The 25,380-nt window shown below is 50.6% G+C and overlaps 9 protein-coding genes across 9 annotated transcripts; 5 read left to right on the top strand and 4 right to left on the bottom strand.

Moving 5' to 3' along the window:
* Positions 1-1,770: 1,770 nt before the first annotated feature.
* On the top strand, positions 1,771-4,376 carry Asppvi_002183 (PHD finger domain protein; the record flags this gene model as incomplete). Its single annotated transcript, XM_043298176.1, has 3 exons — positions 1,771-1,796; positions 2,067-4,136; positions 4,190-4,376. 3 exons carry the CDS (start codon positions 1,771-1,773, stop codon positions 4,374-4,376), a joined length of 2,283 nt encoding a protein of 760 aa, XP_043154111.1.
* Positions 4,377-5,096: 720 nt separating this feature from the next.
* Positions 5,097-6,286, top strand: Asppvi_002182 (sideroflexin family transporter; the record flags this gene model as incomplete). Its single annotated transcript, XM_043298175.1, has 4 exons — positions 5,097-5,200; positions 5,261-5,394; positions 5,458-5,552; positions 5,606-6,286. 4 exons carry the CDS (start codon positions 5,097-5,099, stop codon positions 6,284-6,286), a joined length of 1,014 nt encoding a protein of 337 aa, XP_043154110.1.
* A 384-nt stretch (positions 6,287-6,670) lies between these two features.
* Positions 6,671-7,412, top strand: Asppvi_002181 (GNAT family N-acetyltransferase; the record flags this gene model as incomplete). The annotated part of the gene is made up of 3 exons (XM_043298174.1): positions 6,671-6,789; positions 6,851-7,011; positions 7,081-7,412. The coding sequence occupies 3 exons, from the start codon at positions 6,671-6,673 to the stop codon at positions 7,410-7,412; spliced, it is 612 nt and encodes a 203-aa protein (XP_043154109.1).
* Positions 7,413-7,471: 59 nt separating this feature from the next.
* Asppvi_002180 (amidase) lies at positions 7,472-9,119 on the bottom strand (the record flags this gene model as incomplete). The annotated part of the gene is made up of 2 exons (XM_043298173.1): positions 7,472-7,626; positions 7,703-9,119. 2 exons carry the CDS (start codon positions 9,117-9,119, stop codon positions 7,472-7,474), a joined length of 1,572 nt encoding a protein of 523 aa, XP_043154108.1.
* Positions 9,120-10,617: 1,498 nt separating this feature from the next.
* Positions 10,618-12,879, bottom strand: Asppvi_002179 (putative protein kinase (Lkh1); the record flags this gene model as incomplete). Its single annotated transcript, XM_043298172.1, has 6 exons — positions 10,618-10,818; positions 10,873-10,960; positions 11,015-11,477; positions 11,533-11,880; positions 11,937-12,015; positions 12,067-12,879. 6 exons carry the CDS (start codon positions 12,877-12,879, stop codon positions 10,618-10,620), a joined length of 1,992 nt encoding a protein of 663 aa, XP_043154107.1.
* Positions 12,880-15,033: 2,154 nt separating this feature from the next.
* Asppvi_002178 (uncharacterized protein) lies at positions 15,034-16,812 on the bottom strand (the record flags this gene model as incomplete). The annotated part of the gene is made up of 2 exons (XM_043298171.1): positions 15,034-15,683; positions 15,735-16,812. 2 exons carry the CDS (start codon positions 16,810-16,812, stop codon positions 15,034-15,036), a joined length of 1,728 nt encoding a protein of 575 aa, XP_043154106.1.
* Positions 16,813-17,515: 703 nt separating this feature from the next.
* Positions 17,516-20,656, top strand: ysh1 (cleavage polyadenylation factor subunit YSH1; the record flags this gene model as incomplete). Its single annotated transcript, XM_043298170.1, has 5 exons — positions 17,516-17,668; positions 17,723-17,820; positions 18,157-19,300; positions 19,354-20,008; positions 20,067-20,656. 5 exons carry the CDS (start codon positions 17,516-17,518, stop codon positions 20,654-20,656), a joined length of 2,640 nt encoding a protein of 879 aa, XP_043154105.1.
* A 278-nt stretch (positions 20,657-20,934) lies between these two features.
* On the bottom strand, positions 20,935-22,561 carry Asppvi_002176 (aminotransferase, class III; the record flags this gene model as incomplete). The annotated part of the gene is made up of 5 exons (XM_043298169.1): positions 20,935-21,192; positions 21,251-21,703; positions 21,774-22,120; positions 22,182-22,487; positions 22,543-22,561. The coding sequence occupies 5 exons, from the start codon at positions 22,559-22,561 to the stop codon at positions 20,935-20,937; spliced, it is 1,383 nt and encodes a 460-aa protein (XP_043154104.1).
* A 1,752-nt stretch (positions 22,562-24,313) lies between these two features.
* On the top strand, positions 24,314-25,169 carry Asppvi_002175 (RNA-binding signal recognition particle subunit SEC65; the record flags this gene model as incomplete). The annotated part of the gene is made up of 2 exons (XM_043298168.1): positions 24,314-24,731; positions 24,814-25,169. The coding sequence occupies 2 exons, from the start codon at positions 24,314-24,316 to the stop codon at positions 25,167-25,169; spliced, it is 774 nt and encodes a 257-aa protein (XP_043154103.1).
* Positions 25,170-25,380: the final 211 nt, after the last annotated feature.

Here is a 25,380-nt window from a genome sequence, read left to right as displayed (position 1 = left end):
TAGTCCAAAAAGGGTTATATTGGCTCGGAGGTTTGGCGATTTTGAGACAGCTCTCAAGTTATTGCTTTTGACCTTACTTGCAACGCAGATCCGCCAATTCAGTATCTCTGGTTATCTTTGGCCATCTGGAGAGTTGTACATGATAGTTCCTGAAGGCTCAGCAACTCAAATATACCGTGGGAGAGGTTGACAGGCGGCCAAAACATCTACTTCACTCCTTGATGCAAACAAGATTGTCACGAGTCTCGAGCATGCGACTAATTGCAGACATCAAGACTTCTTTTGGGAAAGTAGACTGTTCGCACAATGAATATATCCCGTGGCTTTCAACTGTGAACCTGCCGGTTCGTCATAAAGATGACCACTCAAGGGGGCTCCCGAACTCGTACCAACGAACACCAGTGCGAAGGCCGTTTTATAGCCATAACATGCAACTCTGGCTGCACATGAGCGTCCTAATACCGAATGATATCTTCTTCGGGGATCAGCGGGACTTTATACTGCTAGTTCGGACTTCGTATGAGTCCATGTAACAGAATGTGATAATCATTGAAAACACCAGTATCATGATCAGTGATGATGCAGTAGGCCATATCGGTTTGCTAGCAGATAACCTCTGTTCTTTATTCATGCCCCTCCGCACGTTAGTGTTATGATGAAGATGTCTACAATCAAGAACGATTGGACATGGTCGATTCTGTAGCCACAAGGCTGCCTTGGTGCCTTGGGCATGTGCGACCCGGTCGGAATTGCACATCAAACCTGGCTCAGCAGACAGCTTTAACAATGATCAATTGAGTCTTGACCAGGTTCACCAGCCTCATAGACACGAACAACTAGAGCCTTTGGTGGGTTGACAGATCGTGAAGTTGCCAACTTGTAGCACAATCGTCCACTTACCCAGCTGGATCCTCCATATCCGAGATTATCTCACCAAAACTATATTCTCCACTAGGTAGAACAAGACACCATCCACGAAGTGGAGGAGAATCAGACTGGAGCTTCCGTTTGGCTTGATTAAATTATTGTTCATTATTTCCAGTCCCAGTCTGATCCAGAGAAAGATATTTCTGTTAAGTGATCGCAAAAAATAAGTGCGTAGCGGTGGATCTGCGGATGAAAAAAGGAAAAAAATTACGGTCTAAATTATTACAAACAGAGGAAAAGAAAAACACACGATTTCCTCCCCTCTTGGATTTCTTTCATATTCATTCTCGAAGCTTTTTCTCTCCTCACTCTTCCTCTCTCTCCAATCTCCTCTTTTCCCTCCTTTTCTCTACAACCTTCTGGACCAAGAGTCAAAGGGTCAAGACATAGATAAAGGGCAAGCAACGCTAAAGACATACCTCCGCTTCTCCCTTTGTTCCAGGGCAGCTCCAGCCTTCCCTCGAGCCTCTGGATCCCTTCGACTGCCCTCCCTTGTCCTGTCATAGCTATCTTTTTCCTTTCTACTCTTCTCCCTCGCTATTAAGTCTGTTATGTACTCTTTGAGAATACAAGATATGTACTAGGTAATCTGTACAGCTTGTCCTAATTTTTCCTTGTTTCGCTCACGAGGGGGCCACATTCTTTCTACGTCCGTCGTCCGGCCCGGTTGCCTGCTTGGCTTCAATGACACTGAAGTGCACATTACTCGTCCGCTCATTATCGATTTCCACCGAACCCCTCTCTTTTCGGACATTCCTCAGCGCCCGAGGTATCTGGACGACCTCTGATTAGGTTGCCTGGCAGCTCGAATTGAATGGTTGCTGGGATCACTGGGTTGCTGACATGAGTTGGGATAACCCTGTCCACAGGTATGGCTCTCGAAGTCTTCTATGCACATACCATTATCTCCTCACAAACTGTGATTCCTCTCCTGGCACTGGCGGGGCGAATTCGCATTGTGCGTGCCACTCGTCAGTTGCTGCTTTACTACGAGCTTTGCCTTTCTCCCCATTCTTCACTCCTTGATACATACAATACGAACTTGCTCGGCGAAGCTGCCTGGCTCTCTATGCTATGGACTCCGTCCCAGAGTGGTTTCGTGAGAAGATGATACTGACAGAGCCTTCAATCATGTTTAGCTTCAGCTACCCAAACGGTGAACCTCAGACCCCGACGAGGACTCCTACAACTACAGTTTTCGGTGATTCCGCTTTTCAGACCCCCAAGCTCGAATCTAGTTTTTTCGACCCTCGAGTTACCTGGGACACATCAGACCCTTATGCGTMAAGTCCGGAGTTCCTTCGAACACCCCAGCGATTCGGCTTGAGCAGCCCTTCAAACCCCCTACGACTGCCAGACTCGGTCCCCGGTCGAACTGGAGGGGTGGATGCTTTGCAGGGCTTGGAACAGGAAACTGACACGGCCAAAAGGATACGTTCCACAAAACCTGATGGTGGCTCAGGCGAGGACGGTCCTCGGACCGTAGACTCTGCAAAGTCTGCTGCATCAATGCAAACTCCACCCCCAAGCAGTGCGTCAAGGAGGAAAATAACCGGGTTGGACAATGTCATCGACACAAACAGAAAGCACTCTTCGCACGGTGGTCATCTTGAGACGCCTAGCCGCTTGCTAGGTGCTTCGCCCAGGTTTTTCGCGGGTCTCCAGTCCTCTCCAGACCCTTTCGACCTGGCTGCGATTGATCCGTCCGCCTCGCCTTTCTTTCCTCAGCAGAGGTTGTTTTGGGACAATGATATCGAGCAGCAGGGGGGAAGCCTGAGTATGTCTGGGAACAGCATCAACCCCTTCGACTCGGGTGCTCCAGCTTCTACCAACCAGAACCATAGTCAAGCGTTGCAGGACGCTCGAATCCCGCAATTACCAGCTATCGACGCCACCCTTGACCTTCCCGAAGTTCATGGTCCCACGTATAGTCTCTCTGCTGCTCCTTCCGATGCAGCCCTGTTCCCTGTCCCTTTCTCCACTTCTCCCCGTCTTCCTATAGCCAAGGCAGAAGATCCGGCTTTGTTTCTCTCTTCACCAGCCCGCCGTTTCGGTGGCCCTCAGCTGAGCCCAGATAAGAGACTCTTTTCTAAGCCACCCAGACAACCATATCACCACCAGACTGAGGAATTCAAGCGAGAAGAGCTTCGCCGTGCGCAGAGCATTAACCATTCCCTCTCTGGCTTCGACGAGGAGGAGGACGACGATGATGATTTTACTCCTCGTCGATCCCGGCCGGGGCTCAGTCGCAGTGTGACTCATACTGCTATAAATGCTCCCCCTCAGCGTTCCGTATCGGGACAGTCTACGTCTGGGATGATGGCTTCTAGCAGTGGCATTCGCAAAAGCCCGTCCAAGGGACGGTCCTCCCCCATCAAACCCCTCCGCCAACAACTTACCAGAGCGAATACGGTTGCGTCTGGGCTTCCCACTCGCTCTCAGTCAGTCATTTTGAAAATAGGCAAGGATGGTCGAGCAAAGACCGAGATGCAAACTGTTGCTGAGGCATCCACTGGCCTGACGGACCCTGTGAATGGAATGGAGATTGACCGATATGCAACTGAGAATGAATTTGACTCTGCCGATCTTTCCGAGTACCCAATTGTTCCTACCCGCAACTCGTCCTTCGCGTTTTCGGACGTCGGCGAACCTTCTGTGGCCCACAGTGACTCCGGCTCCCGGCCCCATTCGAAAGGCTCCTATACCTCCACTGCTGCATCATCCCAGTCTGGCAGGGCGTCACCCTGGGCTAGTGCATCTCGGGGCCCTGCAAGACGACCCGTGTACCGAACAGCTGCGGATGAGTGGAATAGGACGACTCCCAAGCGGCAGTCGATGCTGATAAACTCGGATCTGACATACCCTAGCGTTGGGACCCCCGCGGAACTCCTTCCAGAGAATGAAGATGATTCTGGCGATGCCCAGCACGCACTTCGAAAAGTTCTTGAGGGGAGAGGACGACTTCCACGGTCCCAGACAATTGGCTATGGGTCACGGTCCAATAGGTCCTCCCTCTCCTTTGCGCATCTGCGGTCGTCCCCCCCACGCTTCGGTGCGGACCTGAATTCTCGGCCACCTAACACTTCCCCAACCACCATGACAGACCCTGACCTCGCGACTCCGACCACTGAACGCTACAGCAACCCAAGCAATGGCACCAGATGTGTTTGCCAGTCCATGGACAACGGTGGCCATCTCATGATCCAATGGTAAGCGAACATCAGCTTTCTTTTTTTTTGTCATCCTTGCTTACCTTTCACAGCGAATCGTGCAATCATTGGCTCCATACCAAGTGTGTCGGGCTTGAGCGGTCGAATCTGCCGTCCGTGTATGTGTGCGTATTTTGCGCCCAAACACCGACTAGGAAGAACCGGGCTCGAGGCCCAGTCAGTGCCACCGAACATGCGCCAACTTCACCACTGGCCCATAAATCCTTCCGATTCCGGTGATTCCTCCGGTTTTCACTTTTACAACTGGATCGGACATTTATTTTCTCTCTACTATCATGTCATCATGGATACGAAGTCCACTGGTCATGACTAGTGTCAACAAGGGCCTCCTCTGTTCTTTAAAAGGCACTCCAGACGCACCGTTTTGACCTTTCGGACCATTGCTAATGTCTCTTTTGTCTGTCGCTTTATCCGAACCACTAGACATACCCCGTTTTCGCTGGAGGACATCAATTTTCACAAATCTTGCATACCCGGTCTGTACTGACATGATGTCAATGCATCACAGTCGTGATTACTGTCATAACTTATTTCTTATTAACTTCAACATGTGTCGGCGTTTGTCTGCCCCACTGAGTGATACCTATGTACTACTGTATCTAGCATTTCTGTTCAATCATGTTCATGACCCCCTTACATCTGGACTGTACCGCGATGTAGTAATCCATAATTGTAACTATTTGTTTGTCCCACATTTGTCCGGAAGGCGGTGACAAATTAAGGAAACCATATCAATTGGTGCGCCATGATTGGCTGAACTCCCCCGCTTATCGGCTCACCGCCCCTGATAGCGTTTGTGGTTCCCCGATCAATTATTTTCGCTTTCCGTCGGTGACTCCTCCCCAGCGCCTTCTGCTCAACATCTGCCCTGGCTCATTCTTTTTCTCCTTTTCTAGTCTGTCGTTCTTCGTATTGACTGTCTTTCTTTGATTTGCATCCATGTCTGCGTCTCTTCCCGGCAACCGGGACCTTCCCGCGTCGCAATATGATCTGAACACTTACTGGGGTCGTGTGCGCCACGCGGCAGACATCTCCGATCCACGGTGAGCATTCCATAATGCCTGTCCCGACTTTGCTGTAGTTCTAACTGACATATATCCTAGGATGCTGTTCGTATCCCCGTCGGGTCTAGAACAAGCGAAGCGCCTTATCTCGTCCTATAAGCAGAATCATGTCCCTATTATGACTCCCGAGTTATGGCGGGCGAAGAAGGTGGTGGACTCTACATTGCATCCAGGTGTGTTTGCGGGATTTGATTGCTTAATCTAAGTGTGGGGGAGTCTAACTTTGGCTTGTCAAGACACTGGCGAACCGGTTTTCCTTCCCTTCCGCATGTCGGCTTATGTTCTTTCGAACCTGGTGGTGACGGCGGGCATGCTTACGCCAGGGTTGCAGGTATGGACCATCGGACATTCGGACATTGATGGGTCATGGCACTGACTGTATAGACTACTGGAACGCTTCTGTGGCAGATTGCCAACCAGTCGCTCAATGTCGCCATTAACAATGCGAACGCGAACAAGTCGACTCCCCTGTCGGTCTCTCAGATGGCCAAGTCCTACTTGATGGCGGTATCAGCGTCGTGCTCGGTGGCCCTGGGACTCAATGCGCTGGTCCCTCGGCTGAAGAACATTTCCCCCAACACAAAACTCATTCTCGGCCGTCTGGTGCCCTTTGCTGCAGTTTCCAGCGCCAGTGCGCTCAATGTGTTCCTGATGCGGGGCGAGGAGATTCGCCAGGGCATTGACGTCTACCCTGTCCTCTCGGAGGAGGAGAAGAAGAAGCGCGAGGAGACCGGTGAGCCGGTCCAGAGTCTGGGCAAGAGCAAGAAGGCCGCCACGATTGCGGTCGGGGAGACAGCCATCAGTCGAGTACTGAACGCTACGCCTATCATGGTTGTACCGCCTCTGATCCTTGTGAAGCTGGAGAAGACGGCCTGGCTCAAGGCTCGTCCGCGCATGATTACGCCGATCAACCTGGGCCTGATCCTGGCCACGTCGCTGTTTGCTCTTCCGCTGGCCCTGGGAGCGTTCCCTCAGCGGCAGGCAATCAGCGCCCAGACTCTGGAAGAGGAGTTCTGGGGCCGAGGAGGCAAAGACGGGCAAGTTGAATTCAACCGGGGTATGTAGATTGGTGGATTGGGACTCATCGTATTTTGACGCTCTCAGCATTGCGTTGGTTCTTCATTTCCTTTTGGCAGGGGCGGGAAGCTGAATATAGAAGCCCTCGTCCAGTGGCATGCACATGGATTGTGATATCATATTGTTTAGCGTATAGACCATCTACATATATACCACTGCTTATCGATGACTCCGTGATCCTTGAGCTCTTTACATATAGTGTACTGTCGCTGTAATCAGCCCCATCTGTCTAGTGTCTCACCTGCACGCTGACCACAAATTAACTAACGGATGACTCACTATAACTACCCGCAACAAGATATATATTTCCTCTAACCAACCACATCTAAACCACCCTCTCACAATAATTGAACCACAGTTCAATCCACAAAAATGGAAGACTCGTTCCCCCCACCCTTTCGCACCGCCCGCCTACAATTCCACCCGATGGTCGACGCCGACGCGGCGGGCATCCACGCTATCCGCGGGTTAGAGGAGGTCATGAAATGGAGGTATTTATATCAATCTGTCCCATCCATCTGATTCAAGAACGGTCGTACTGAGACAAGATAGTCTGAAAAAGGTCCCTGATGCGGATCTCGCGACGACAAGGGAATGGGTGGAGGAGTACCTGCGGCCGCAGCAGCGGGAGCCTGGGAATGTGGGGTATGTGCTTCGGGAGATTGAGTCTGAGTCTGAGGCTTCTGGGGCGGGTGGAGATGGAAATGGCAAAGGTGAGTTTCAGTTACTCGTCTTGTTTGGGGTGTATGTCTATGTGTGGTCGGAGGCTAAGAGACTGACAGGCCGGATTATCGCTTCTATTGGCTTGCGTTATGGGCTTGTTGAGGAGCTGGGGGGAAAGCGCTGGGAGCTGGGATATATCTTTCACCCTGACTTCTGGGGGAAGGGGTATGCGACTGAGGCCGTGAGGGGGTTGATGGGTGCGTGGCCGGGGATCTATCAGAGGGTTAATTGGGGGGATGTGCAGCAGGAGAGGAGCGGAGAGGTGGTTGCTATTACGGACAAGGGCAATGAGCCGAGTATGCGTGTTTTGAGGAAATGTGGGTTTGAAGCTGTGGAGGAGTTTGTGGACAAGGATGGGACGGTGTGTGTGGTTTTTGTTCATAGGTGTTAGCTTATGGCTGGCTCCGTATTGATACCATGTTGTTTGTTTGTATATACTCGATAGAATGGCTAGAGAGGAAGATCTGGCGGCCGTCTACCCTGGATGACTCTTTCAAACTGCTCTGCAATGTCTAGCAGGTCCTTGTCTTGCCATGGTTTGCCCATGAGCTCCAAGCCGATTGGTACACCGAGAGGAGCCGACTCGGTCTGAGGACTGAACCCAGCTGGACATGGTTAGCGGCTTGTCCACAGCACTATTTCGTATAATTCACATACCAGGTAGACATATCGCTGGCCTACCTGTCAACGCTGCCAGAATACCATTCCTCCGTGGCTGGACCATTGACCCGATTGAAGCGACCAGCTGTCTTTGGTGCGGGTAGACGAGGGCATCCAGTTGATGTTCCTCGAAACAATCATCTACAGCCTTCTTTAATGCTGCAATTGTCGCCAGGCGAGACCTATACTCCGTACTTTGCATTGTATATGGACCGTCCTTCTGCAATGTGCGGTAGAGGGCCGGTGTCACGGCTTCACGGAGGTACTCGCCGCTGGCAACGATTGAGTCTAGTGATTCATGGGGTTTGAACGCGATCAATGGCGATTGTAGGAAGGCGTCGAAGACACTGCGGAACTCGTATGCTTGCATGTCCGCCGTGGAAACGAGCGTTGGAATGTCCCAGTCAGCGCTCTGAGGAGAGAGCGTGACGAGCTCAACTTGCAAGTCAGCCCTGGCTTTATCAAGCGCGCTCAGCACTGTCTGGTTGACAGTTGAGCCTTCAGGGTCACAGTCATCCGCGAAGAATGACCTCAAAATGCMAATCCTTTTGCGGCCGTCACCCGTCCCAGAGTCGCGCTCCGTTGCGTCACGTCGACAATCGATAGTAGCCTCATCCCCGTCGTCTTCGCCCTTCATCACATCGAACAATACACGGACATCTTGCACCGTCCGTGCCATCGGCCCAACCACATCCTGCGTCTCAGTCACAGGGATGATGCCACTCCGCGAAATCTGTCCCCTCGTCGGCCTAAATCCGACGATCGAGCACGCCGACGCAGGCGAGCGTAGCGAATTCATCGTGTCCCCGCCACAACCTACAAGAGCCAGATTCGCTGCTAGAGCAGCAGCCGTCCCACCTGATGAGCCGCCGGGTGTCCGACTGAGGTCGTACGGGTTCCGCGTCTGACCTCCCAGAGAAGAAACGGTGACGCCCTCCAGCGAAAGTTCGTGGAGATTGGCCTTGCCGAGGATAATTGCTCCAGCGTGACGCAGCTTCGTGACGACAAAGGCGTCTGCTTTGGTCTGTAGGGAGTGGAGGGCTTTTACTCCGGATGTTGTGGGCATGTCAATGGTGCTGTAGGTGTCTTTAAGGATGACGGTGACCCCATGAAGGGGCGGGAAGGCGTGGCCTTTCCCATGTTGCTGTAGGAGTGCCTCTGTTTCCTGGTCTCTTTGTCGGGCGATGTCGAGTGCGTTCTTATTGACGGTTATTAGAGCTTTGAGCAGGTTATTATACAGGGATATTCGATCGAGGTATGCTACCACGACCTCGGTGCAGGTCGTCCTCCTCTCGCGTAGAGCATCATGGTACTTTGATATCGCAAGCTCTTGGATGTCAACGAAGCCTATGCTGCCCATGTCTTCCTTTTCTTTGAACAGGGCGAAATCAGTCCATTTGACTCGTAAGTGCACGCGAGGGTATATCAATTCGCCCATGAGTGAGGGGTAGTGTATATCTGAGGACCGGGACTATTGATCAGTGAGTTGGGGTCAGTATATGCGTCGTCTATAAGATTACGCTGGACTGAGACCAACTAGATAGCGTCATGCTACCTCTGTTAGTCTGTCGTTGTGGTTCACATCGATGAAGACTCTTCTGCGACATTTCCAGTATCTCCATCATTCCTAGTATGTCTTCGTCTACGGCCGAAGACGAATCGCAGCACCTCATTAGAGATCAAGTATATCAGCAGTCTCACTTTGCGAGACTGGTGATCTGGATTCTGTTGCGTGAACCCCACTTACTCCAACTTCCTTTGGGGGCTTGGAGCATGGATCAACTAGTGCGACTGTTGATTACTAGTTGGTGGAGACGGACTTTCGGAATGGTGTGGCGTCCCTGTGTTGATAACAATGGCTGGTTGAGAGAGGGGCATTGCGCTATCTAGGGCTGCGCATGCCGTCTTGTAACCCAGACGAAGATAAGTTGTAGTTGATAATGTTGGCTGCCAGCTGCATCAAACGAGAAGGTAAATTCTATCCATTCATTTTATCAGTGCAGCTGTGCCAATGCCGCTGCACCATGAAAAACCGATATACACGAAAAAGATATATATCAATGGCAGATCCATGTAGACGACTACTGTATCATGTCGCCTATAAATGACTAGAACCCAAATAACGCTCTGTTTGTCAAACCCATCTGTGCCAAACACTCGCTCCTATTGAAGGCTTGCCAATATAGAGTTGAGTACGCCGCTAATAAAGGATCGAATCAAAATAAAAATGAGTGATAAATCAAGCCGAAGAAGAAGAAAGATTGAGGCATAGCCCCATGCAAGATGTAAAGTAAGCCTGTATCATATCACCAAGCGCCCAGAAGTAATGAAAAGTAGTAGACAAAATGCGCGTAGGGCGATGGACAAACCACCCCGCTGTTCAGAAGGGGAAGATTGAATGGATGATTGAAGAAGGGGAAAAAAAGTAAGATAAAATAAAAAGCCATCCACTCAAGCCCATAAATCCAGGATATAACCCTTAAAAATGAATCAAATAAGATAGAAAAAAATCATATATGTCCTCCGTAGTCGCTGACTCCAGGGTATGCTTTGGAGTTGGAGTTCCCTTGCTCTTTCTTTTCTGGTGATTTTTTCAAGTTCGAAACAATCATGAATCACAGATGGCCCCTTGTCCACGTAACTGTAAGTCCGCCAAATTGCATCCCATAGCCCTTGCGTTAAGCACCAAACTCCGTGTCACATAAGATATTGTGCGTAGAATATGCCCGTGGGCCAAAGTAACGTAGCCGTCGTTGACTTCGCAACATCTGCTCAAGCTTGGCCACGTCAATCAACACTATCCAAGAAAAGAAACAGTTTTTCAGTGTTGCGTATCCTTAGACAGCGGTCATGGCTGCAACAATTAAAATCCAGACGTGCCCGAGATGAGAGTACCAGCGATGTTGCCCCTCTTCGACATTAAGTTATCGAGACGGCTAGCTGCGTTGACCGCCGTTGCGTTGCAACTGTTGACCAATGCGAAGAGCCTCGGTGCCATCATCAATCAAAGACTCCTTGAACCACGGGTGCTTCAGAGCCTCTTTGGCAGTAATACGGTTCTTGGGGTCGTAGACAAATATCCGCTGAAGGAGGTCAAGGAACAAGCGATGGAATGTAGTGCTGGTGGGGATGAAATCCTGTGTGGTTCGTTAACGGCTGTTGTGTAAAAGAATCGTCGCAAATAGACCTACAGTAAGCTGCTTCATAGCCCTCACGTACTTGCGCGACGCCCGTGTCGTCTCCTCATTAGGATAATCGAGCTTGTTTCGGTTGAAGTATCTGGGCTGAATTAGCATCGATGTTCTCACAGAAGCGTAAGGGTTCGGAACGTACTTTGCTGCCTGGTTCTGACTTCCGTTTCGACCCCCTTGGGTTGTTTGCTTGACGAGCTTCGTATCGATTTTAGAGCCAATAACTGCCTCCATCATGGCAAGATGTTCTAGGTTGTCGTGCGTCTGGAAAAGGGCATCCCCGGTGAAGAACTCAACCAGAATGCAGCCGATACTCCAGATATCACATGGGAAACTCCAGCCCAGATTCAAGATAATTTCGGGAGCACGGTAATGTCTCGTGGATACCACCGACGAGTGATACTCATCATCAAAAGTGGCAGACCCGAAATCGATGAGACGGATTTCGCTGTCCAACAACACGCGTCGCTGACGGGCATTTCGTGAAACTGCGTGCGAAGAGGATGGGATCGTTCGGTTGTAGGTGAATGTCTGGTATGCGTTGCTGACGAGGAGGATGTTCTCAGGTTTCAAATCGGTATGGATGAGGTTAAGATCATGCAGGACTGGAATTGTCAGTATGAAATCGCCCGAGATCAGGAAAACCGAAAGGTGACTCACAGGCTACGCTCGTGAATAGCTGCCGTGCGAAGTTCTGAATCTGGCTACTGGGAAAGGGTACAAAGCCGTTGCCTTTGAGGAAATCAAAGACACTCTGGCCCAAAAGATCCGTGACAATGCAGATGTGGTTCCGGAAATCGAAGCAATCACGTAGGTGAATGCACTTGTTTCGGTTCGATTTATCATTCGAGGCCAACGTCGACAGAACCCGAAGTTCAATCCTGGACGCGTCACGATACTTCTGTATCGACCGAATGATCTTGACAGCGCAGCGAGTCTTGCGCTGCTTGTCATACGCTTCAACCACTTTACCGAATGTACCCTGTCCTAGAAGCTTGATGATCGAGTCTGAAAAATTAGCATCTGTTGCCATGGAAGGCAAACCAACCGGTACGAAAACTCACATCGATCTGTCAATGGAGTATCTGGCGTAACAATGTAGTGACCATCATCATCATCAAACTTCTCATGGCGATTTCCATACTGCAGAGAGTGTTAGAGAATGCATCGAGATACAGAACCGTCAATACTCACATCTCGAACGACAGGTACTGGGACTTCCTTCGCCTTGATCGGTGGCTTGGGAGGGGGGATGTAGCTGAGGAATGCATCGCCGGCAGTTTCCAATTCCCGCCGTTTCTGCTCATCGCGGGCTGACTTGCGTGTTGTTACACGTTTCCGCTTCTGGCCAACATTGGCGTCTTCATAATATACACCGTTGGTAGCACCCGCACTGCCCTGCGAACCCAGCGATGTAGGGGCGGTTGTTTGTAAGGAAGTCGTGCGGTCCGTGGAAATGGAGGCTGCGGAAGACTCTTCTCCGTATTGCTGAGGAATGGTGGAAAATGATGGACGATCGTAGTATCCCAGGTCGTAGGCTGATTCAATTCCAGTGCGCCTTTTCTTGCCGGCAGGTTGGGCCATGCCGCTGTTCGAGGCCGCAGCCGCAGTGGTACGGGACTTGCCCTTGGTCTGTTCTGGAGGAGGCGTATCATCGATCACAATGACCTCTTTGGGAATGCCATTTTTATAGAACTCGCCCCAGTCGGGCTTCTTCTTCCTTTTGCTTTGATCTGACCCGGCTGTGCCCGTACTGCCTTCGCTCTGAGCCGGTGGAATGGCTGCTGGGGTGGAGGCAGGCTGTACCATTTTCGAAGATTGGCTATAAGGAAGGGGTGCGGTCGAAGGAGGGGCGGCGTATGGGTAGGATGCGGTGGCTAGGCGAGGAGTCCCTGTAGCGGTTGTGACGGGAAAGGAGGCGTTTGGCTGGTAGGAGTGGTGATGGGGAAATGCGTAGTGTTGGTGGTGCGTGGGATGCGTTGCAGTGGCCGTTGACGGTGTAGACATGATGATCTGAGGCACTCCTGCTGGTTGTAGGAGTGTTGGATGGTGCAGGAAAAGAAAAGGATTGAGAAAGGAGAGTCAATGATTTCGATCGGTTGATCGTGAGCCGTTCAATCAAGTCGATGGGCTAGGCCGGAGACCCGGCGAATATTTTGAAATTGAATCTCAAACCAAATACAAATCCCAGATTACTTGATCGTCAGCAAGGCAGGAGGCTTCGCGAGAAGGAATATGTGGAAAGCGAACAAAAAGAGGATGGGCTTTTCGACGACCAGGAGGTGTCGATGCGTGGAGATGACGACTGGACGAGGCGGTCGGTCGGGGGAATTGTTCGGTGGTATTTCAGAACGTCTCAGTTGCTTTTCAGCAGAGAGAAACACAAAATCAAAACAACATTGGTTTGAGGCGGAGAACATCTATCCAGGAATAAAGACACGACGGTGATGATGATGGTGTGTTTTGAGACGAGTAATTGGGAGGGTATGGAGGGTAGACTTCTCTTCTGGCGCACAGAGCGAGCGCGCGCGGCCGGAATGGAGATACTGTCGAGATTGGTTTTAGTACTTATTCTTCCTGACTACGGCTCCCATAGGACTATTCCAGACTGCTAACAACAAAATCTACAGTGCAATAACGAACTGAGGAATGGCAATGGCCCCTCGCCGCTCGTGCATTGTAAAGGCGAGGGTTCGCTCGGCTATGGTCTACACACAGGCAGCGCTGGGGGATTTTGCACAAGAATTTCAGTGCTGCGCTGTAATGACCTTTTCTTCAAAGGCAATGAGGAATTCGAAAAATCTATCTACCCTTGCTTCGCTGGTCGTGCCCTTTCAGACTGTCTACAAAGTCCTGTTGCATCCTTCGCGTAAGCAAAATGGCGCAGATCGCAAGGCTCATCTAATTCAGCCATCTAAATCCGCCGGGGGCAACACCGACGGAGCCCATAGCGTCAGATGAATAATGTGAATGGGATGCTGATTGACCGCCCAGGATCAGAGTATGTCTGTTTCTTGTCTGATTCCGAGCCACCCAAAAGGCGGGGGTTTTTCTGATAAATGACGTCCGAGAATATGTCTCGCTGGAGAGGCAGGCTCATTTTCTTGCTGTTACTCCAGCATTCACACTACTACCTTGGAACATTCTCATTGCGAGAGTAAGTGGAATAGCTGTGGCGATGGCATAGCAACTGCGCCAATGGTCGATGCTGCACGCTGTAGGGGCCGATCACCATATGTCATGCGTTTCTCTCAATCACTAACCCGTCTGGGATATGGTGCCGTCCCTCTGGTGTGAACCCTCTGGCCCCTCCACTTTTTGGCTTATCCCTTTGGTTACTACGCTGACATCATATAATTCATCAGAGTGGCTCCTGAATGCATTCCATGTCAAGCTAAGGATATGTGCAAAATATGCAAGGAACCGTGATTCATGCTTTTGTGTTGTATACTACTTGTATGTCCCATTTGACCATATTTTCTGTCCTCAGAAATTGCGGCGTGAAGGTTCCAAATCGGGGTTTCGAATCTCTAACTCCGAGGTTTGTGAGGTTCACATACCGACTGTGGATCTAGTGACTTTCACACTGGAACTAAGACTAGTACATATTTACTGCATCCACTTTGTCTGGATCGATCATAGATCAAACACAAAGAGACTTGAGACTGTGAGAACAATTAGAGTGGATACTTGTTCTGAATGATTGTATTCTTGTACATTTTGATTAGCCTCGTCAAGGCGCTAGAGGATAAGGCGGCGAGTAATCGTCGTGTTGGGCTTCATGCTGGCAATGGAAGGCAAGCGCGGACGGGACAGAGGATAATTGAGATTCGTATGCCGTTGCGGAATTTCATGACAATTTGCTTTATTCTACATGAGAGGGTATAAGCCAGGTAGTTCGATAACGATTCTGCATTCCAAGGTGATCGAATCATTTTATGTGATCTCAATAAGAACAGAGTAGAATGCAGTGTCCCTGTATCGCCTCATGAAATGCATACATAAAGACACAAACCTATGCCTCGAAGAGCAGGAGAACATGCCATTTGAATGGAACGTGAACCGCGACGCCAAGAACGACGAACCTGCATAGTAACTGTGGGGAGCTCGAAATAGATCAATAACAAGCTCTGCCACTTATCAACTGGATATGAGTGTGAGCTAAACGGAGTAGTCCGACCGGTCTTCTTTGATGTCCTTGGAATAGGCTTTCTGCACATGCCGGGAGCCTCTGCCATCCATTTCGAGCATGAACAAAATATCGCGGACTTGGATTCCAGCACCCTTTGCTTTGTCTTCCCGCCAAGTCCCAAGATGTTTAGTGGGGACAGGAGCTGGTTCTCCAGCGCGGCCTGTCTTCTCCGCGCCAGTGGTGAGAGTTGCGGTATTGACTCGTGACGGAGTGGCGAAGCCACTGGGAGTAGCCGAGCCTCGATTCAGCCATGAGTATGATTTTTTGGCTCCGAACATACGACCAGACAGCATGCTATTCGTGGCTAATCGGGCAGTCTCCACAGATTGCTGGTGTTGCTGAGCCTCGGTGGCCTTTGCATCCATTAGTTTCCTTGCTTCCTTCTTCGACAGGCCTTTCTTGTCGAGGCTTGGAGCTTTTTCTGCGATTGGAGTCGAAGCACCAGACCCTGGCACGTCAACAGAGTCCGCTCTGGGCAAAACACCTTCCCCAAGGATAGCGTTTGCACTGCGCTTCGCGCGTTTGGCGGCACGAGCCTCTTCACTGGACACGTCCTTCTCCATGAGTAAACGATATTTCTCGGTCAAGGTCGCTGATGACTCAGTCGCCGAATGAGGCCCTTCATACTTGTTAGCATCCGAAAAAAGCCCGAGCTAAGTTTGATACTCACGTTTGAGTGGTGTCTGAGGGTTGTCCACACCACCGTTCACTGAGCCAGATGATTCTGCGAGATCCTTCCATTCGATAGGAACCTTCCCATGAGAATGGGCTCGCCTGCTTCTCGCCAGTGTCGAGGAATAGTCGACCACTGTGCGCAACCGTTCCTCACAAGCAATCGACATTAAATTCAATATATCGACCAAAGGGGCCCCCTCCTGGTTTAGTATAGTTTTCCCCGTACGCACGATAGACGAGCCATCCGGTCCAGTAACCTCAATAGGCTGGGGACGACCTGGCACGGGGTGAAATAAGCCCTCTGCGGGTATGCGAACACCGAGTTCAAAGCCGCGTCTCTGTAGCCTTTGTTCCAGTATCTTCGTCAGTAAGAAAGGCTCTTGTAGATGGTATTGTGCGCGTCTAGCTGCTTCGGTGTCTTCCCGTGTCGGCTCATTGGGGTCTTTGAACGGCGCAGGCGGTTGCGACGCCGGTTCTGTGTAGAAAGAGTCTTGTGTGGTTTGCGGCTTGAACTGGGACGGTTCGCTGAAACTCGGCGTGGTGGAAATGGTCCCGGTAGTAGATGCTTGGGAGGCGAAAGAGGTATTGAGGGCTAGTTGAGGTTGCTGTTGCTGTTGCTGTTGCGGTGGCGGTGGTTGTTGTACTCTTAAGGGCTGTTGCGCTTGAACACCCGGAGCCGAGTAACTACTCGTGAGAAAGGCCTCTTCTTCTCTGACATCGATTCCAGAGGACGCMAGAACATCTGTTAACTCGGCAGCATCTGTCGCCTTTTCCACCGGCCGAGAAGGTGGTCCCATTGTGCCCGGGGGTGGTGGCGGGGCGGGTGTTTGAGGCATCCCACTCATGTTGAATCCATTCATGGGAGTTGGAGTTGGTTGACTTGACGGTAGCTGCAACGTCCCAAAGCTGGGAGATGCGTATGGGGATTGGGATTGCGGAAGAGGAGAAAGGCGCTGACGCTTAGACGGTGGAGGGATGCCGCCTCCATTGACCGGGGACGGTGCACTAGGTGAAGGTGAGGATACAGGAGGAGACATTGATTGAGCAAACTGCTGAGGCTGAGTCTGCGCCATGATGGCCAGAATGCTTTAGCTTTAAGCCAGCAGATAGAAATGAGGTAGGTATCGGGGATTTGTCGCGACTATGAAGATGCCCGCGCGTGAATTGAAAACGTGAGCGGACTGCTCGAACCGCCGCCGCCGCCAGCCGTAACCATCTCAGAGCATTTAGGTCGACATGAAATCGCGAGAAGCCGCCGCCGGGAGAGCCGAAACAGGTTAAGAATCGAGGTTGTGGTGGTTAGACTGACTTAAATGCGTCGCTCGCGGATGGGAAGGGAGCTTTTACTCGACGAGGTTTGCTTGCTCAAGATCCCGCACAGGGAGCTCCAGGTCACGTGGACGATATGTCAGCAGAATCTCCGGGGAACAAGAGATCCTGCGGCTTCACTCTTTCAACGCAGTTGTGAGCGAAAAGACCATCTGAGTGAAGGATGATTCAGCTGTGTGTCACAGAAGTTGAGATCATCGATTGAATCATCTTTGGTGCATCATATCCATGATTACTTTATCTTCTTTGCAGTTCTGAAAGTCTTGTCATTGTACGGTACTCGATGGCCGGTTTATTTCGCGCTGTTTGAGATACAAAACAAAGCAGTTTTCGAGATTGACAGGTCCGGAGTGCTTGACTCAAGACACCACACAACCCCTTGCTCTACAATCTCATCTCTCAATGCTGTGAAATTGAGTCCTCATCTCGTACTCTAGGTTTCACTTCATGGCGACCAAGCGCAAGGCGTCGGCGTTAAACGCCGCCCTCGACGATGGACCCGTTGACCCGTCTGATGAACTTGCTTTCTACTGCTTAGGCGGAGGTAATGAAGTCGGTCGGTCATGCCATATCATTCAATACAAAGGGAAAACAGTTATGGTGTGTAGTGCAATCTCCTTCCACGTTTGGCGACAATTAACTGACGGCCAATAGCTCGATGCGGGCATGCACCCTGCGAAAGAAGGTTTTTCGGCTCTCCCATTTTTTGACGAGTTCGACCTAAGTACGGTCGACATTCTTCTCATAAGCCAGTACGTGGATTGTTCCCTCCCATCTGATACTTTGCTTTGTCGACGACAACCTTGGATGTTACATCACACTCCAGAGGGGCCGCGTGGGCGTCGACATTTCAGGGCCCTTGCTGCAGTCTGTGGAGAGCCCTTCTGCTTCAGTGATACCGGTCCTAGATCCATGTACATGAGCCATACAATACAATACATACCAGCTGTTAATTTCATGTTTCTTGTTTGTATCTCGATATTGGTGCTCGCGCKGTGGAGGCCTCAGACAGCCTGGCGTCCTAGATTTTACTGGCTTTTCTAGACTATCATAGAAAGTTGGCTGATAAGTTTACTCTCGGATCTTAGCTTTCACGTCGATCACTCTTCCGCCCTTCCCTACGTCCTCAGCAAGACCAATTTCAAGGGCCGAGTGTTCATGACACATGCGACTAAAGCCATCTATAAATGGCTTATCCAGGATAATGTGCGAGTCAGCAATACGGCCTCATCGTCTGATCAACGCACAACGTTGTATACTGAACATGATCACTTGTCTACCTTGCCTTTGATTGAGACGATCGATTTCAACACGACCCACACGATAAATAGCATCCGCATTACGCCTTTTCCGGCCGGTCATGTGCTCGGGGCTGCTATGTTTTTGGTCTCGATAGCTGGCTTGAATATCCTTTTCACCGGTGATTACTCTCGGGAAGAAGACAGGCATCTGATCCCGGCAGAGGTACCCAAGGGTATCAAAATCGATGTCCTAATTACGGAGTCCACATTCGGTATATCGACGAATCCTCCGCGGCTAGAGAGGGAAGCGGCTCTCATGAAGTCAATCACGGCAATTCTGAACCGCGGGGGTAGGGTCCTGATGCCTGTTTTCGCTCTCGGGCGGGCTCAGGAGTTGCTCCTGATTCTCGACGAGTATTGGGAAACGCATCCCGAGTTGCAAAAAATACCCATCTACTACATTGGAAACACTGCTAGACGATGCATGGTTGTGTATCAGACCTACATAGGCGCCATGAACGACAATATCAAACGGCTGTTTCGTCAGCGCATGGCGGAGGCGGAAGCCAGTGGCGACAAGAGTGCCAGTGCAGGACCTTGGGACTTCAAGTTCGTCAGGAGTCTCCGGAGTCTGGAACGTTTTGACGATTTAGGGGGATGCGTCATGCTGGCTTCACCCGGTATGCTCCAAACAGGAACAAGCAGGGAACTGTTAGAGAGATGGGCTCCAAACGAACGTAACGGCGTCGTTATGACTGGATACAGCGTGGAGGGAACAATGGCCAAGCAGCTGCTTAACGAACCTGAACAGATACCTGCCGTGATGTCACGGTCGGCGGGCGGAGTCTCGCGAAGAGGGCTCACCGGCACCGACGAGGAACAGAAGATCATGATACCACGAAGATGTACGGTAGACGAAATCAGCTTTGCGGCCCATGTAGACGGTGTCGAGAACCGCAACTTTATCGAAGAGGTGGCCGCGCCTGTTGTGGTGAGTAACTCTTGCATCCTTAACCAATGAGTCGGTGGTCTAATATCTCCCAGATCCTTGTTCACGGCGAGAAGCATCAGATGATGCGACTCAAGTCGAAATTACTTAGTCTCAATGCCGACAAAACCGTCAAAGTCAAAGTCTATACTCCTGCGAATTGCGATGAAGTTCGCATCCCATTCAGAAAAGACAAGGTCGCGAAAGTTGTTGGCAGATTAGCCCAAGTCGCTCCTCCTTCGGATCAGGACGATGGTCGTTTAATGTCCGGTGTCTTGGTTCAGAATGGATTTGATCTGTCGCTGATGGCGCCTGACGACCTCCGCGAGTATGCTGGTTTAACAACAACCTCCATAACATGCAAGCAGCATATCACACTTAGCTCTGCAAGTATGGATCTTATCCGATGGGCACTTGAGGGTACCTTTGGCGCTATCGAAGAACTTGGTAGCAGCGAACAGGGTAAGGTCAAAGAAGAGTCCGCAAAGGCCATCAACGGAGAGCATGAAATGAAAGAAGAGCCTGCAGATGAGGAGATCCCGATGGAGGAGACGCAGACATACCTCGTTATGGGCTGCGTTCTCATCCGTTATCACTCTCGGACACGTGAGGTAGAACTGGAATGGGAGGGAAACATGATGAATGACGGTGTTGCTGACGCAGTTATGGCTGTGCTGCTCACAGTTGAGAGCAGTCCTGCATCGGTGAAGCGTATGCTGATCCCTTTCTCATTCACGGAGCATTTCATGCTAACCACCAATGACCGCAGAATCCGCAAAGCTCAAGCACCATCACCACCATCATAGCGACCTGGAATTACCTAATCCCCATGCCCACCAAGGACCTGAAGAGAGATTTGAGAATCTGCTCATGATGCTAGAGGCGCAATTTGGGTCGGACATTGTACCCATTGAACGACCCCGCATTCCTTCTGGTATTCGTGCGAACGGCGTAACCAAGGGCGATCCGTCGGTATCAGCCGCCGTCAAGACCGAGTCTGATGCCGTAGGTGAAACTCCTGCTGAGTCTCAAGAGGACGTCGAGGAGGACGAGGAGGACGAGGACGCAGAAGAAATTGAAGCGGCTGAACTTGCTCGTCTTCAAGCACTTGGGATTCCTTATCCTGGAATTGAGATCAAGGTTGATAAACACATCGCGCGGGTATGGCTCGAAAATCTCGAGGTCGAGTGTGCAAACGCCGTGCTCAGAGACAGAGTCCGCGTGGTCATTGAACGGGCTGTAGAGACTGTCGCCAGCATGTGGGGTGAAGGACCTCCGTCAGCCCCCGTCGCAAATGGGACGCAAGGCACCAAGGAGGCGGCTCTTTCAAAGAGCACTGAAATTGAGGCAAAGGCTTAAATGTCTTTCATTCTAATATGTAACAATAGTTCATCCTTTTGACAGTGAAGGACTCACCTGGCCAAAGGCAAGGAGGTGTTTTCGGCGAAGGTCATTTATCATTTTGAGAACTACGAATGAACATAAAGATTCTGCAATGCGAATGGATTTTGATATAAAGCATCGACGGTCGTCTTTATCAGTAGCTTCTGCCACAGCATTTCGTCATAAATAATGCCATACCGGCGCTCGAGTAATCATAAAAGGCACAATTAACTGTTGTAGAGTATTACTGTCATTCAGACACTGCTGATGTTCGCAAAGACCTCTTCAATCACCTTCCCCGCCGTCTCAACGATGAGATCAATTTCCTCCTTAGTCACATTGTAAGGAGGAGCGAGAAGGACATGGTCACCGCGTATGCCATCAACGCATCCACTCGCCGCATACAAGGAGATTCCATGGACTGGCTTCAGGCCTGTCTCCTGGACGTGGAAGGCGACAGCAGTCTCTGGAGCAAAAGGCTCCTTTGTGGCCTTATCCTTGACGAACTCAATCTATAATCGCGTTGGTCAGCATTTTCCCTTCGATACGCGTATGTAGATGGCGACGTACCCCCCAGAACAACCCCTTTCCTCTTATATCCCCCACATTCGGATGAGCCTCCAACCGCGCTCTGAGTTGCTTTTCCAGATAAGTACCCATGGCCCGCACATTCTCAAGAAGGTTTTCTTCCTTGATGGTCTTCTGAACCGCCAGCGCAGCTGCACAAGCGACGGGGTGGCCTTGGTACGTCTGTCCATGTCGAAAAACGCCAGTGCCCTTGTCCATCGCCTGCACGACCTTCTCGCCGATCAAGAGACCAGAAACAGGGGCATATCCTCCTCCGAGTCCCTTGCCGATAGTCTGGAGGTCGGGAACCACGCCCTCATCTTCCCATGCGTGTAGGGTTCCGCACCGACCCATGCCGCTCATCACTTCGTCAAGAATAAAAAGTGCGCCGTACTTTTCGCAGATGGCTTTCATGGCCGGGAAGTAGCCCGGGACGGCAGGGACGGCACCGAGGGCCTGGACAACCCAGAAATGTCGAGATTAGCATGCGAGAAAAACGGTGACGAATTGATGGTAAAGTACTCACCGCACCAACTACCGGCTCAGCGATAAACGCGCACACGTTTTCTGGTCCCACTCGCTGGAACTCCGCATCCAGCTCTGCAGCTAGTCGTGCGACGTAATCTGCGTCCGACTCGTCGTCTTTCTTTCCGCGATAAGCGTAGCATGGCGAGACGTGGGAGGTGTTTTGTGCGAGAAGAGGCTCAAAGGGCTGGCGACGCAGGACGTGGCCTCCTGTTGCTAGGGCGCCGAGTGTGATTCCATGGTAAGATGGCAGGCGCGCGATAAACCGGGTTCGTTGTGGTTGGGCTGGGGATACTTCGAGAAAGTACTGGCGTGCGAGTTTAAGTGCGGCTTCGACGGCTTCGGAGCCTGTTTGTGATCAACCAGATTAGAAAGCTGAATTGTCCCAAATTTGAGTACCATCGCCTACCAGAGCTGACGACATAAAGCTTGGAAAGCCTGCCCCCCGTCGAATCGCATAGGAATCGAGCAAGTTCTTCCGATACCTCGGTACCGAAGAAAGCAGTGTGGCAGTAGGCAAGCTGGTTGAGCTGGTCAGCGACAGCCTGAGTGACCTTCTCGTGGCCGTGGCCTAGACAAGAAACGGCAGCACCGCCTGTGGAATCGAGGAATTTTGTTCCGTCCTCCAGGAAGATATAGCTGCCTTTACCGCCAACGGCTTTTTTGGGAATAAAGCGTGTGTCTCTATGCAGAACAGCACTGCGAGTATTGGACACTATGCGATGTTAGGCGGAGAAACTTTCATCTATAGGTACGCCGGTTATACACACCTTGACCCGCCTGAGTCATATTGAAAGAACCCTTGGTTACCTATGCAAGATGAAGAAGAATGAAAGTGAGGTTCGATTCAATATTGAGTATAGATGGCTTGAGAAGCACGACGCATCGCAGATGATAAGAAAGGACAACCTATTTATACGCCTCCAGCGCACTGTACTGGGGTAGCGCTCTTATCACCAACGTCTCCCTCATACCCCATCTTCTCCAAATGTGGGGGCGGAGCCTTCGGTATGCCGATATGCGCCAAGCCGAGGTCAGGATTGGCTTTGATCGCCGACCAGCCATCGCGCTATTCTTTCTTCGGCATTTCTCGGTTAAGTATGAACCAATCATGGGTCTCCTCCAGTTATCAACCTCCTGTCTAGTTAGTTATCTACCACTTTGATTAGCTGGATACCTTCCAGATTGAGGGAATGTACTGACTGTAGATGTCGTAAGAGGATGGATATTCCTTAATACTACTTTACACCAAGCGTGATGGAATGGGGAATGGATATCCATAGGTCGTTTTCTTATCGGCTACAAGTTATGGCTACAACACTGCAAAGGGTTTATTGGATCTCATCACCGAGTTATATGAGCTCAAATGCATTGGTCATTGGCGGTAATGGCTAACTTAATAGTTCATCATGCGCAGATCCTCTATGACCGCGCCGTATACCATGCATAGCCATCTAATGTTTGAGCTTGCAACGCACCTGAATACCTATGATGCTTGTATGGGATCTATCAGAAACCACATTCTCCGACTACAGCAGTGGATCACATTGGAAGAAAGATTCCCATCTGGGTCACATGAGCCCGATCCAGAATGCTTGCGCATTTTTCTGCCATGAATTGATCTTCTTGAGAATGCTGCCCTGATCGACCACGGCCGCCGAGAGAATCGGTGCCGGAGTCCAATCGCAAGGAATGACACCTGATCTAGACGAATATGGCCATGTACTAAATGGTTTCAATGCGCCGTCTTGCATGATTCAACAGGGTTCTTGCCATATTTTGCTTCAAATTTGATTGTTCGAAAATGAAGATGTTCCCGAGTTAAATAGCAATTGGGCACCGCGGAATGAACAGTTGAAAAGCGATGTCAAAGGCCATAATGTGCATCCTAGCTGCATTTCTGGCGTGAGCCTCACACTTAGTCTTGTCCAGACCGGATAAAAAAAGTAGTATGACTGAGTCTCCACAGATGACTGTGTTCTCCCTAGTCATCCCCACAGAGCTGTCAGACGGAAGTCGTAAAAGGAAGAGATGATGAGCTCGGAGTGGCACATAGCATGTGGCCACTTCGAGCTTTTTGGATCTACTCGTTCAAATAATCATTTCTCCTTTAGCAGTGGCTTGCAGGTTGAGCTGGGGAAGGTAATTTGATATTAAATATTTTCATTATGCAAGAAAAACTTCGCCAGTTGTAGGGATGCAAGCAGGCCCTAAAGTCAGGCTTTCACGTCTCACCAGCAATAATGCTTGCTTGGAAAGAACGCTGCTCATTGAAAAATTTTGTTCCATCTTGTAGTGTTATTGAGACAGCTAGTTGTGGTCCAGCTGTACTCTAAAAGGCGGAAACTGTTGACAAGAACCTTGAGCTCTCCGCTCCGCACTAAAACCCCGTTCCGCACAGAAAGGTTCAAAGGCCAGACTTCAAGATACCAACAACAACTATTGCTTTCAACGACTCCCTGACAGACGCTACGCTTCCGTAACTCATAAGAATTCTTCAATTTTCTCGCGCCTGCCTTCACAACAGTAGCGCACAGCAAAATGTCACGACACGCGCAAGTCGAGGAGGTCTACGACTCAGATCCAGAGGAGATCGCCCCCTCCGACCCCTCAGCCTCCATCCTTTCCCCTGCTGCAATGCCTCCTCCCGGTGCTTCGAATATCCCGATGAGACCACCAGCTCCTGAGCCTCGCCGAGAGATTCCAAAGCATTTTCAATGTTTATACCCAGTCTACTTCGATAAGACTCGTTCCCGAGCCGAAGGCCGCAAGGTCGGAACAGAGCTTGCCATTGAGAATCCGTTGGCTCGGGATATTGTCGATGCTGTGCAAATGCTGGGTCTTAATGTTGGCTTTGAGCCGGAAAAGTTACACCCGAAGGACTGGGCGAATCCGGGACGGGTACGGGTTATGTTGAAGGACGAGGATGGCAACCTAGTCAATCCTAAGATCAAGAACAGTACGTGCACTGCTCCTGGCTGCTTTTCCAATTCCGTCCTCCACGCTCTCGCAGATTGTGAATTAAGACTAACTGGCTGTAGAGCATCATCTCTACATCCTTGTTGCGCAGTATCTCAAAGCTCACCCAACGAACGAAGAATCGCCCTACCGTCTGAGAATCAAAGGCCTTCCGATGCCTGAAAAGCTTCCTGGTGCTCCTCCGGCTCCCCGAGGCTGGAAGATTGGAAAGATCCTCCCGATCCATTCCCCCGCTTACAGTGGTGGAGGTGTTAGCGATAATCCTCTCAAAGATGCCATGGCAGAGATGCAGAGCATGGGAGGAATGCCTGGAATGCCTCAGATCCCTGGTATGCCCAATCTTGCTGGCATGATGGGCGAACCGTCTGCGAGTGGTAGCGAAAAGAAGAAGAAGGAAAAGAAGAAGGGCAAGGCCTGATGCCGAGAACTTTATATAACACCGTCACCTATCTGATTCTTGTATCTATTACTCTTCTGGGTGCATTGCATGGGCGAAAGGCGTTGTGCGGTGGGTGACTAAACGGCATTTTCCATTTATGCTGTTCTCTGATAGGTACAACCTCATGAATTCATGACAGCTTAATTCTCTCCAGTGAATATTAGAATAAAATTTCTCTGCCAGATTAGCA

The sequence above is a fragment of the Aspergillus pseudoviridinutans genome, assembly GCF_018340605.1.
Source record: "Aspergillus pseudoviridinutans IFM 55266 DNA, scaffold_2, whole genome shotgun sequence".
Lineage (NCBI taxonomy): Eukaryota > Fungi > Ascomycota > Eurotiomycetes > Eurotiales > Aspergillaceae > Aspergillus > Aspergillus pseudoviridinutans.
The sequence above is the reverse complement of the archived record's forward strand: the minus strand, read 5'-3'. Positions and strand labels throughout refer to the sequence as shown.